The sequence below is a fragment of the Schistocerca serialis genome, chromosome 2 (assembly GCF_023864345.2).
Source record: "Schistocerca serialis cubense isolate TAMUIC-IGC-003099 chromosome 2, iqSchSeri2.2, whole genome shotgun sequence".
NCBI lineage: Eukaryota > Metazoa > Arthropoda > Insecta > Orthoptera > Acrididae > Schistocerca > Schistocerca serialis.
The window spans coordinates 818,489,158-818,502,867 of NC_064639.1; the positions used below are offsets into that span (position 1 = coordinate 818,489,158).

The 13,710-nt window shown below is 37.3% G+C and overlaps 1 protein-coding gene across 3 annotated transcripts in view; it reads right to left on the reverse strand.

The window, feature by feature from the left end:
• LOC126458068 (ski oncogene) overlaps positions 1 to 13,710 on the reverse strand; it is a 633,895-nt gene that overhangs the window by 15,172 nt on the left and 605,013 nt on the right. For all 3 annotated transcript variants that reach the window (XM_050094875.1, XM_050094876.1, XM_050094874.1), the window contains one exon: positions 3,385 to 3,535. In XM_050094875.1, coding sequence (XP_049950832.1) covers positions 3,385 to 3,535 — 151 coding nt within the window. The remainder of the gene's footprint in view (positions 1 to 3,384; positions 3,536 to 13,710) is intronic.

A 13,710-nucleotide genomic window follows, 5' to 3' on the forward strand; every position in this document is an offset into this window, starting at 1 on the left:
TTAATGTTCATGTTGTGTATTCATGACTTACAGACAATATTATGAGTAATGTCACACTTCTTGTAGATAATGAAATTATCTATAATGAAAGAAGCTGAATAAATATTCAGTCAGATCTTGATAAGATTTCAAAGTGCTGCAAAGATTGGCAAATTGCTTTAAATGTTCAAAAATGTAAAACTGTGCACTTCATAAAATGAAAAAACTGTAATATCCTATGACTGTAATTCAATAAGTCACTGTTGTAATCTAACAACTCACAAAAATACGAGGGTGTACCACTTTGTGGGGATATGAAACAGAACGATCACAAAGGCTCAGTCATGAGTAAAGCAGGGTGGTAGACTGGTTTATAGGTAGAATATTGGGGAAGTACAATGAATCTACAAAGGAAACTGCTTTCAAATCACTCATGTGACTCATTCTAGAATATTTCTCAAGTATGTAGGACCCATACCAAATTGGCAATGGGATATTGAACGTATACAGAGAAGGGCAGTATGAGTATCACAGGTTTGTGTAATGCATGGGAAAGCATCCCATAGATACTGAAGAAACTGAACTGAACTGGCAGACTCTAGAAAACTGTCATGAACATTCCTGAGAAAGTCTACCACCAAAGCTTCAAGAACCAGCTATAATGATGACTGTAGGAACATACAACAAACCCCTATGATCACTCACATTGGGATCATAAGGACAAGATTAGAAACACTACAGCACACACAGACACATTCAAACAATAATTGTTCATGCGCTCCCCATATGGGAATGGAATGGGAAGAAACCCCAGTGACTAGTACAATGGGATGTATCCACTACCATTCACTTAACAGTGGTTTACAGAGTAGTAGTAGTTGTGGTCTTCAGTCCAAAGGCCAGTCTGATGCAGCTGTCCATGATACTCTATCCTGTGCGAGCCTCTTCATCTCCGAATAACTACTGCAACCTACACCTTTCTGAATCTGCTTACTGTATTCATCTCTTGCACTTAACCTCCCTATACAATTTTTATCACAAACACTTCCCTCCAATATAAAACTGGTGATCCATTGAAGTCACAGAATGTGTCCTATCAACAGATCCCTTCTTTTGGTCAAGTTGTGCCACAAATTCCTTCTCTCCCCAATTCTATTCAGTACTACCTGATTAGTTATGTGACCGACCCACCTAATCTTCAGCATTCTTCCGTAGCACTGCATTTCAAAAGCTGCTATTCTCTTTTGATCTAAATTGTTTATCATCCATGTTTCACTTCCATACGAGGCTACACTTCAGACAAATACCTTCAGAAAATGCTTCCTAACACTTAAATCTATACTCAATGCTGACAAATTTCACTTCTTCAGAACTGCTTTTCTTGCCATTGCCAGTCTACATTTTATATCCTTCCTCCTTCGACCATCATCGGTCATATACTAATTTAAGTGTTTCATTTCCTAATTAACTCCCTCAGCATCACCTGATTTAATTCAACTACATTCTATTATCATTGTTTTGTTTTTGTTGGTTTTCATCTTATATCCTCCTTTCAAGATACTGTCCATTCCATTCAACTGCTCTTCCAAGCCCTTTGCTGTTTCTGACAGAAATATAATGTCATCAATAAACCTCAAAGTCTTTATTTCTTCTCCCTGAAGAACAGATGTACACAAGTGTAGCATACAGATATAGATGCAAGACATTACCCTATCTCACTTCTGCCTCAAGGTAACTACAGTACACTGTTTGTATCTTCATCAGTAACGTTGGCTAAGACTGCATCGCAAATGCCAGGCTATTTAGTTTATTTTTTAGATAGTCTGTGTGAGAACCATGACATTTCCATCCAGTTGCATTCCTAAGAAATTAATAGGTTCTGCTTTGTTTGGTTCCAGGGCATAATTTGAATAATTCAGTTTAGACTTTCGTCTTAAACTGCATCAGTTGCATTTTTGAAATATTTAGTTTTAGGCCATGTACATGAAACCAGATATCTAGCTTTTACAGAGTTTTTATGCCATTTTCAGCAATGTCTTCCATGCTTGTATTTTCTATCAGTATTCTGGTGTCATCAGCAAATAAAACAATTTTAACTTATATATATAGGTAAACCATTTACATAAAAAAAGAAAGGATTGGACACAGAATTGAGCCTTGTGATACCCCCTCTTAAACAGTTCACCACTTTGAGCACTACTTTCTTTCTCTTCATGTTGTGAGAACTTTTTGCTTTCTCTCTATCAAATATGACTCTCACCACTGTAAGGCACTACATAATTCTATTTATTTTATTTTTTTTTTTTGTTTTTTCATTTTATATACTAGTAAGGGGTGGCTCACACAGTCAAACATTTTGGGCAGGTCAGAAGTTCCTGCAACATTTTGTTATTGTCTAGTGTGGAACTAACTGTTCACAAATTCATTACTTGCACAAACTGTACTTTTGTTTTTAGGAAGCCAAACTGATTTTTTGAGATTACATTAAATGTGCGTGAATTATTGAATTTGGATTGCTCCAATCATTCCAGAGAATTCAGAAAAGACAGGAAGAAGGGAAACTGGATGGTAATTTCCTGGATCTTCTTCGGAGCCCTTTTTAAAGAGTTGTTTCACTTCTGTACAGGTCTATAAAAGTCTGGAAAATAAGCCTCTTCAAGTGATTATGACCACTCCAATTGGTTACTTGACAGTAACATACTGAGTGCTTGCAAAACATTTTGCAGATATACAATCCCATTTTTTATAATTTCATTAATTGTTTTTTAACTTTCTCTTTTTAACAAAGCAGTGTTTTGATAGGTATGTTCAAATTTAATGTGAATATGGAAATACAAATATAAGGAGCATCTAAAGTAAACCAGAATATGATAACTATCTCAAAATCTGAAAAATGCAGACAAAGCCTAAAATTACTAACACCGCATATCAAGAGCAAACAAACAAGTGAAAGATGATACTGTATCTGGATATTTGACTGAAAGGTTTCTTTTAATGGTAAAGAAAAGAAATAGGATTTGGAAAACTAAGAGATGAAAATGGATAACTTTTCTAAATCCCAGGCTAGTTAGGCAAATTGGTTGTGCCTCCCACACTTTGTAATTTCGTTACCAACAGCCTCACAAGAGATGATTTGTTTCTATCACTACTGCAGTTATATGGTTCTCCCCCTTACACCTTTCTCCCAAACACTTGAGAAAGCCACCTTGTCACAAACCAGATTATCCCACTGGGTTTAAATTTTGGAGGAGTTTAAATTTCATTTATTCATATAGATTTCATGTATTGTGATGGCAAATTAAATTCTCTACAACAGATATAGAAGTAATTTCTTGAATTTGAAACAATGCCATGTAAACATGAAGCAGGACAGTTATAAAACATCAAATAAAAATCCATACACACCTGCATCAGATAAGCTATCATCTGTGTCAGTTGACAGTTCAATCTCAGGATTATAGTGTAGCTGCAGATTGTGGCCAGGCACAGGATTGGGTTGCACTATTATAGCAGACTGCTTTTCATGCAGCTCATCACTTACAGCTTCCATTTTCACCTAAACAAAAAGTTATTTGCATTTTTTTGGTCACTTTCTCTATAATTAATGAAATGTGTTTAGCATAAAATAGTAGCATATTTCTAACTTCACACCATTCAGTCTCATTACTGAGATGTGGTGAAATAATAATAACTGACTTAATTTTGTTTGTTTATTTGTCCAAAGACCATTCAGTACAGCAGCATACAACACACCAAGTGCACTGCAGTATTAATACACTGAGGTGGCAAGTGCATTGCAGTGTTAATTAATACACTAAAGTGACAAATGTCATTGGATAGCGATACAAGCATATAAAGATGGCCACAGTACCTGTATTGGGTACATAAGGTATAAAAGGGCAGTGCATTCGTGGAGCGGTCAGTTGTAATCTGGTGTCAAAAGGTTTTCAACGTGATCACAGCCACACAACAGGAATTAACAAAGTTTGAATGTGGAATAGTACCTGGAACTAGATGCATGGGACATTCCATTTCAGAAATCATTAGTTAATTCAATATTCCAAGATCAACGGTGTCAAGAGAGCGCCACAAGTACCACATTTCATACACTACTTCTCACTGAGGACAATGCAGTGGCCGATGATCTTCAGTCAATGACTGAGAGCAGCAGCATTTGCATAGAGTTGTCAGTGCTGACAGACAAACAACACTGCATGAAATAACCACAGAAATCAATTTAAGATGTATGATGAACGTATCTGTTAGGACAGTGTATTGAATGGGCAACAGAAGCAGACAACCGATGCAAGTGCCTTTGCTAACATCACAACTTTGCCTGCAGCATCTCTCCTGAACTTGTGATCATATTGGTTGGACTCTTGATGAACTGAAAAACTGTGGCCTGGTCAGATGAGTCCCAATTTCAGTTGAGAAGAGCTGATGGTAGGGTTTAAGTGTGGTGCAGACTCCATGAAGCCATGGAGCCAAGTTGTCAACAAGGCACTGCGTAAGCTATCAGTGGCTGCATAATGGTGTGGGCTGTGTTTACAAGGAATGGAGTGGGTCCTCTAGTCCAGCTAAACTGACCATTAACTGTAAATGGTTATGTTTGGTTACTTTGAGACCATTTGCAGCCTTTCATGGGCTTCATGTTCACCATAGGTTTTTAAAAACATCCTGGACAATTCAAGTGACTTATTTGGTCTGAATCCCAGCGAACATTTATGAGACATAATTGAGGTCAGTTAGTGCACAAAATCCTCCACTGGCAACACTTTCACGAGGCTATAGAGGCAGCATAGCCCAATATTTCTGCAGTGAACTTCCAACAACTTCTTGAGTGCATGACATGTCGAACTGCTGCACTATGCCAGGAAAAAGGTGGTTTGACATGATATTGGGAAGAACCCATGATTTATCACATCAGAGTATATACCTGTATAAAATGTTAACAGAGAAGAAAAAGAAGGTGAGAATAGGGCAGGAAGTCGACAATGGCCTAATAAGAGAAACAATCTCAGCATTCACCTTAGCAATACCATACTACGGAAAATGCAAAGTCTTAACACCACAATTTCTCCAAGTTTTAAGATTATAATCCTCAAAAAATCTTTTATTTACATTATTCCTTTTCACAATAATTCTGAAGGTATTTCAAATAAATGGCTATCTTGCAAAGAGAGACAGCCAACTTTCTTCACTCTTTGATGTACAGCAACTGTAAATAAAATACAAATTAAGTTAACTGTAAAACCTTTAAATTGGTGGTAAATTGGTTAAAACGTTGAAAATTCTAATTACAATTTTAACAGCTTTTTATGGAAGTATTTTTCCCTCTATTTATATGTCTACTTGGGAAAAAAATTATACCATAAATACAAAGCCTGTATTTACAATGTAACTATTGCCTCGGCTTTTAATGTTGATAATACATGTAGCACCATCACCATGTTTTTTGTAATTAACATAAATTTACAGAACATAGGTCAACAATCATTGCGTAATGGTTAAAGTAATCTGTTCCTGATGGAAAAGTAGTTTCGTTTCAGGCTCTCTAGAGTCTGAATCTTTCATATTAAAAGACTTAAAATATTTCTTGTTAGCTTCCATTGCCACACTTCAGAAATTTAAATACATTTTACTATTACATTTCAGTGAATAAAAACAGATATCAGCAGATCAAAACATATGCACAAAATGTCAGACTCAAGGTTCAGAGACCAGTGGGTTCTTCATTTAGGGTAAGAGAGAAATGGCTCTGGGGAATGTACGAGTGTTGAATGGACACAGAAAAATCAAAAGAGAAAAACTAAGGAATATCTGGGGGCAAGTTTTCTTCCCATTTATTCTTTCTTGATACCATTTATGAAATCTTAATCTCATCCCTCCACCATGTAACAAGTTTTATTCGTACCAGCTTTGGCTGAAACTGTTAGAAGTATTCCAACATGCAAAATGTTAACTTTCATGTCCAGAAATGTTGAACTTACTGAAACATTCTGGCTTGTTGTGTTGTGGTCAAATGAATTTCTTGGAGAAACATCGACTGTGGCACAACAGCCCAGATATTGTGACAAATGTGAAGTATTCCATAGTTTTCTTAACATGAGACCCATTTCTACAGCTTCTCCTATCCCTAGGAGTTAACAGTTATCTGCAGTGTTCCCACGGAGCCTAGAAACGCTAACTGTTGATTACATACTAATATTGTTTGTTTTATTTTCGTATTTCACCCTCTTCTCCATCACAACTCACCTAAGTGTGCCACAAAAAATACACTAATATGTTTTCCAGATATGGTAAATCAAACACATGCCTAGTTTTGTCAAAACTGCTATGGGTATTCCAAAGTTACTCTTATCACTCACACAAATAAGGATATTAAAGTGGTCTTACCCCAAATCAATTCTCCTCTACTATGACACATTTGTATCCAACATGGATGAAATTGTTCCAGGTCTTCCGAAGCTATGATGCAAATACTGCCCTCCCCCCACCCCTACCCCCTACCAATCCTCACCCCATAAATACATACCTTTTTTTTCTAAAATGTATATAAAGTTTCATGTCTAATAACGATCTGCAAGGGGTATGTTAAAAAAGTGTATCCCTGAATTACCTGTCCTTACGTGCCTCAAAACATTAGTTGATCTAACGATCGTTCCACACCGTGCACTGTTCAAAACACTGAGAAAGCCAACTTTAGATGGCTGTCATAGGAGTGGCCCCAAGCGGATGTGCAAAATAAAGTGGTCCTGCAGAGTGTTCTTCATTATCATGTTCAAGGCCCTGATACTGAGGCATAGTGCTTAGCTAAGTAATATATATTTAGAAATTTGTGTGTTAATTTAGTGATGTAAATTTCAATTTGTAAATGATATAAAAATTACAACAAATTTACTGTTGTAAACAAACATGTTTAAGCAACATGACCTGTGCATTAGTCTTGTGAAACCAGGACCTACTGATACCAAACATTGGTTCTTGGTTCTGACCAATGATGTAATGATAAATGACATTTCACGTCATTTTTGTGTGAACAGAGGTGAAACAGAACACTGACAACATTTATTTTGCTTTTTGGACTGTGTGTTGTGGTGTCAGTGAACTGTGTTGTAGTCTGAAGTCTAGTTAGGGTTATGTAAGGTTCAGTTGCGAATTGGTAAAGCCAATGAATATGATGTCATGGAAAGAACAATAATCCTCATTGTGGTGTGTATTTGAAGTAAACTGGATATCTGTAAATGGTTTTATCTGACATTTTGATGGTTTAGTTGATCAATGATGATAGGTAGTACTGACGGATTCAATATTTACCTTCAGAACCATGAAGTGTAATTTTCGGTTACTAGTTAGCACTAAATTACTACTAAATGGTCTACAGTATCATCCAATCACAAGTATTTTAAGTACAGTATTGGAACATCCAGGTAAACCGTGTTTTGGGCTTGGACATTCTTGTTGTTGTTGTTGTTGTTGTGGTGGTGGTCTTCAGTCCAGAGAATGGTTTGATGCAGCTCTCCATGCTACTCTATCCTGTGTGAGCTTCTTCATCTCCCAGTACCTACTGCAACCTACATCCTTCTGAATCTGCTTTCTGTATTCATCTCTTGGTCTCCCTCTACGATTTTTACCCTCCACACTGCCCTCCAATACTAAATTGGTGATCCCTTGATGCCTCAGAACATGCCCTACCAACCAATCCCTTCTTCTAATCAAGTTGTGCCACAAACTTCTCTTCTCCCCAATTCTATTCGGCACCTCCTCATTAGTTATGTGATCTACCCATCTAATCTTCAGCATTCTTCTGTAGCACCACATTTCGAAAGCTTCTATTCTCTTCTTGTCTAAACTATTTATCGTCCATGTTTCACTTCCATACATGGCTACACTCCATACAAATACTTTCAGAAACGACTTCCTGACACTTAAATCTATACTCGATGTTAACAAATTTCTCTTCTTCAGAAACGCTTTCCTTCCCATTGCCAGTCTACATGTTATATCCTCTCTACTTCGACCATCATCAGTTATTTTGCTTCCCAAATAGCAAAACTCCTTTACTACTTTAAGTGTCTCATTTCCTAATCTAATACCCCCAACATCACCCGACTTAATTCGACTACATTCCATTATCCTCATTTGGCTTTTGTTGATTTTATCTTATAGCCTCCTTTCAAGACACTGTCCATTCCGTTCAACTGCTCTTCCAAGTCCTTTGCTGTCTCTGACAGAATTACAATGTCATCGGCGAACCTCAAAGTTTTTATTTCTTCTCCATGGATTTTAATACCTACTCCGAATTTTTCTTTTGTTTCTTTCACTGCACGCTCAATATACAGATTGAATAACATCAGGGAGAGGCTACAACCCTGTCTCACTTCCTTCCCAACCACTGCTTCCCTTTCATGCACCTCAACTCTTGTAACTGCCATTTGGTTCCTATACAAATTGTAAATAGCCTTTCGCTCCCTGTATTTTACCTCTGCCACCTTCAAATTTGAAAGAGAGTATTCCAGTCAACATTGTCAAAAGCTTTCTCTCAGTCTACAAATGCTAGAAACGTAGGTTTGCCTTTCCTTAATCTAGCTTCTAAGATAAGTCGTAGGGTCAGTATGGCCTCACGTGTTCCAATATTTCTAGAGAATCCAAATTGATCTTCCCCAAGGTCGGCTTCTACTAGTTTTTCAATTCGTCTGTAAAGAATTCGCGTTAGTATTTTGCATCCGTGACTTATTAAACTGATAGTTCGGTAATTTTCACATTTGTCAACACCTGCTTTCTTTGAGATTGGAATTATTATATTCTTCTTGAAGTCTGAGGGTATTTCGCCTGTCTCATACATCTTGCTCACCAGATGGTAGAGTTTTGTCAGGACTGGCTCTCCCAAGGCCGTCAGTAGTTCTAATGGAATGTTGTCTACTCCCGGGGCCTTGTTTCAACTCAGGTCTTTCAGTGCTCTGTCAAACTCTTCACGCAGTATCATATCTCCCATTTCATCTTCATCTACATCCTCTTCCATTTCCAAAATATTGTCCTCAAGTACATCGCCCTTGTATAGACCCTCTATATACTCCTTCCACCTTTCTGCTTTCCCTTCTTTGCTTAGAACTGGGTTTCCGTCTGAGCTCTTGATATTCATACAAGTGGTTCTCTTATCTCCAAAGGTCTCTCTAATTTTCCTGCAGGCAGTATCTGTCTTACCCCTAGTGAGATAAGCCTCTACATACTTACATTTGTCCTCTAGCCATCCCTGCTTAGCCGTTTTGCACTTCCTGTCAATATCATTTTTGAGACGTTTGTATTCCTTTTTGCCTACTTCATTTACTGCATTTTTATATATTCTCCTTTCATCAATTAAATTCAATATTTCTTCTGTTACCCAAGGGTTTCTACTAGCCCTCGTCTTTTTACCTACTTTATCCTGTGCTGCCTTCACTACTTCATCCCTCAAAGCTACCCATTCTTCTTCTACTGTATTTCTTTCCCCGATTCCTGTCAATTGATCCCTTATGCTCTCCCTGAAACTCTGTACAACCTCTGGTTCTTTCAGTTTTTCCAGGTCCCATCTCCTTAAATTCCCACCGTTTTGCAGTTACTTCAGTTTTAATCTACAGCTCATAACCAATACATTGTGGTCAGAGTACACATCTGCCCCTGGAAATGTCTTACAATTTAAAACCTGGTTCCTAAATCTCTGTCTTACCATTATATAATCTATCTGATAACTTTTAGTATCTCCAGGCTTCTTCCATGTATACAACCTTCTTTTATGATTCTTGAACCAAGTGTTAACTATGATTAAGTTGTGCTCTGTGCACAATTCTACAAGGCAGCTTCCTCTTTCATTTCTTACCCCCAATCCATATTCACCTACTACCTTTCCTTCTCTCCCTTTTCCTACTACTGAATTCCAGTCACCCATGACTATTAAATTTTCATCTCCCTTCACTATCTGAATAATTTCTTTTATTTCATCATACATTTCTTCAATTTCTTCGTCATCTGCAGAGCTAGTTGGCATATAAACTTCTACTACTGTAGTAGGCGTGGGCTTCGTGTCTATCTTGTTATTAACACCACTGAAAGATTTTGAAAGCTTGGGTGCATCAGCAAGAAAAACAGGGCTCCTCTGCAAGGCCACAAATATAGCTACAGATGTTAAATGTACAAAAACCTCAGTAACTTCAGCAACATTCTGCTAATGGACAATAGCATACGTGTCCACAATAAAATGAAATTTAAATTTTAATCTCACCTCCCCATATATTTTAATATTTATGTTTCTTTTCTTTTCCTTGCTATTTTATTTCTTACTGTTATTAACTTTCCTCAACTGCACACATAAATCTACAGTCACAGTATTCGAAATTATTATTTCATGCTTAGCTTTACTCTTTCTTCAATATAATACCTTTGGAAACATCAAAATTTGTGTACTAAAGGTATTTGAAATACGTTCACATCCACATAATTATAGTTCTATTTTGAGAGATAATATAATTTATTTTGTACAGAACTACAATTTCACTTGAGAATAGCTTAGAAGGTTGAAACTAGACATGAATAAATAAAATTAATAAATAAAAAGTGGAAAATGCCAACTTCTTTTAATAAATTCATTGCTGGGGTACCCACTAAGAAGAAAATTGGGATGAGATGGGAAGGAGGTGGGGGCTTGCCAGATCTCAACCAAATTATCAGCTTCCCACCTATCTTAAATCTGACCTCGGGCGATGCTTCAGATCTGTCTACCATTATAACCAGTGTATCAGGAGTAAAGAGGGCAAAGCACTATCACATTAAGCCAATACTTGAAGTTCAGGAAAATGAGTGACTGTACAAATATCCATCTACATTCTGTGGAAATGGGGCACTAGTGACAATACAACCCATCAGTTATATTCTTTGAATTGTGATGTAGTGTGTTACCTATGATGGTGTCTGGAATATTTTTCTTTGTATATATCAGTTGTAAATGTTGGTCATATACTTTGTTTACGATATTCTGTTTATTTCTTGTAGGTCATGATTTAGATTGTGTTTACTAGATTTTTCTGATACTATTATTTGGGGTAACTCAAATGGATAAGGGAGGGGAAGGGGGCAGGGGGACATGAGTATTAGCCAAACTGTGTTAATTGAAGCCTTCAATATCACTTCACCAAGGGAGAACCAAAATATCACCTTTCGCCTCAGGCTACACCATTGGCAACTCCACCACAATTTGCATTCCAAAAAATAAAATAGAGGGAAATCAAATTTTATCAATGTCTTTCCAGTTAAACTTCACAAACCCACACACTGCATTTGTTCACAGTACAGAGGAGATATTGGTAATGTGTCTCCATGTCAAATTTCAAGCAGCCAACAGGAGGCTAGTATGTGGTAGCCAAGAACAGTTATGAACTAGATGTCTTTATGGCACAAAAATAAGAACTGATTGTATTTTGTGGGTGGGCTTTCAAAACATTCTGCTTTTACGACTCGCATTTCTATGCTGGTAACTTTTGCATTAAGTTGGTGCCTAAGGTCTAGTTTAGGTTGGAAGGTAACATTTCATTGCAAGTTGGTGAAACAGACAAACATAAATAATAAATCTATGACAGATTAATCTGAAGTGTAGCCATAGTTCTAGGTTAGCTCTGATGTGACCATTTGGTTCACAGTTAGTGAAGTCAGCAATTGTGAATATGAAATCTTAGTTGTGGTAGCATACTTATCTGCAGGGTAGCCGACATATATGTTAAGCTGGAAGGTAACTTCTTGTTCAGAGTTTATGAAGTCCACATGTGTTAGTCTCATGTTCCATTGGTCTTTTGGATGATTAAGTGTAATGATATGGAACGAGTTACTTGACTCCTATATACTCTTCAAGCCACCTAACAGTGTGTGGTGGAGGGTACTTCTGTTACCACTAACTGATTCCCTTGTATGTTCCACTCCCGAATTGCGTGGGGGGAAGTGATCATTATAAACATTTGTGTTAGCTGTTATTTCTCAGATTTTCTCATTGTGGTCATTTCAAGAGATGTATGTGGGAGGAAGTAATATGTTTTCAGACTTCCTGAAAAGGGCTCTCTCGAAATATCAAACTCAAATCTCTCTGTGATGCACACCACCTCTCTTGTAATGTCTGCCACTGGAGTCTGAATGCACCTGTAATGCTCTCGCACCGATTAAACGATTCCGTAATACAATGGGCCATTCTTTGTTGGATGTTGGATATCTCTCTCTCTCTCTCTCTCTCTCTCTCTCTCTCTCTCTCTCTCTCTCTCTCTCTCTCTCTCTCTCCCTCCCTCCCTGTAAGCCACTTCCTTCATGATGAGCTACATTTCCTTAAGACTGTTGCTATGAATCTAGGTCTAGTGTCTAATTTTCCTACCATTTGTTTTATGTGGTCATTCCACTTAAGGTTTCACTGAATAGTTACTCCTAGATATGTTATGGTACATACTGTTTCCGCTATCTGTCATCAACACTGTAACCGTAAAGTAGTGAATTTCTTTTGCTATGTATGCACAATACGTTACATTTACTTACGATCAGGGTCAACTATCAAAGCCTACTGTCTTAATGACACCTGCATCATCTGCGAACACTCTAAGAGCTTCAGACAGTTTCTACTAGATCATTAGATCACTGTAAACAGTAACAGTCTTATTACACTTCCTTTGGATACTGTGGAAAGTACCTGTAGGCCTTACTTCTGTTGATTTTGTTCTGGTAAGAGCTACATGTTGGGTTCGGTCTGCAAGGAAGTCTTGAACCCTGTCACAAATGTGATCTGATATTCTGTACACATCCCCCCCCCCCCTCACATTTCACTGAATAGCAGTGCGGGATCATGACAAATGCCTTCCTACATCAAGAAACCCTGGACTAGCCTGAGTGCCGATGTCTAATGTGTTATGAATATTGTGGTGGAACAGAACAAGCTAAGTTACACGTCTCTGTTTCCAAAACCTATGGTTTTTGAAATTTTCATTCTCCAAAGCCATCAGAATTCTTGAGTATATACCACATTTCACAATTTATTTATTTATTTATAAGCCAAGTTCTGTAGTACCAAATTGAGGAGCAAATCTCCAAGGTCATGGATCGTGTTAGTATATGAAATTACAACGTAAAAGTAATAACAGACAAAAATAAAATGTTTATGATCCTGAAAAAAGTCAGTCCATACGTTTACTTAAACGCAATCAATAATACAACAAGAATCAGCTTAATTTTTCAAGAAACTCCTCGACAGAATAGAAGGAGTGTTCCATGAGGAAACTCTTCAGTTTCGATTTGAAAGTGTGTGGATTACTGCTACGAGTTTTGAATTCAAATGGTAGCTCATTGAAAATGGATGCAGCAGTGTATTGCACACCTTTCTGCATAAGACTTAAGGAAGTCCGATCCAAATACAGGTTTGATTTCTGCTGAGTATTAACTGAGTGAAAGCTGCTTATTCTTGGGAATAAGCTAATATTGGTAACAAGAAATGACAGTAAGGAACATAAATATTGAGACGCCAGTGTCAAAATACCCAGTCTCGTGAACAGGGGTCGACTAGAGGTTCATGAACTTACACCACTTATTGCTCGAACAGCCCGTTTCTGAGCCAAAAATATCCTTTTAGAATGGGAAGAGTTACAGCAAAATATAATACTATAAGACATAAGTGAATGAAAATAAGCAAAGTAGAGTAATTTTCGTGTCAAATGATCACACACTTCAGATATG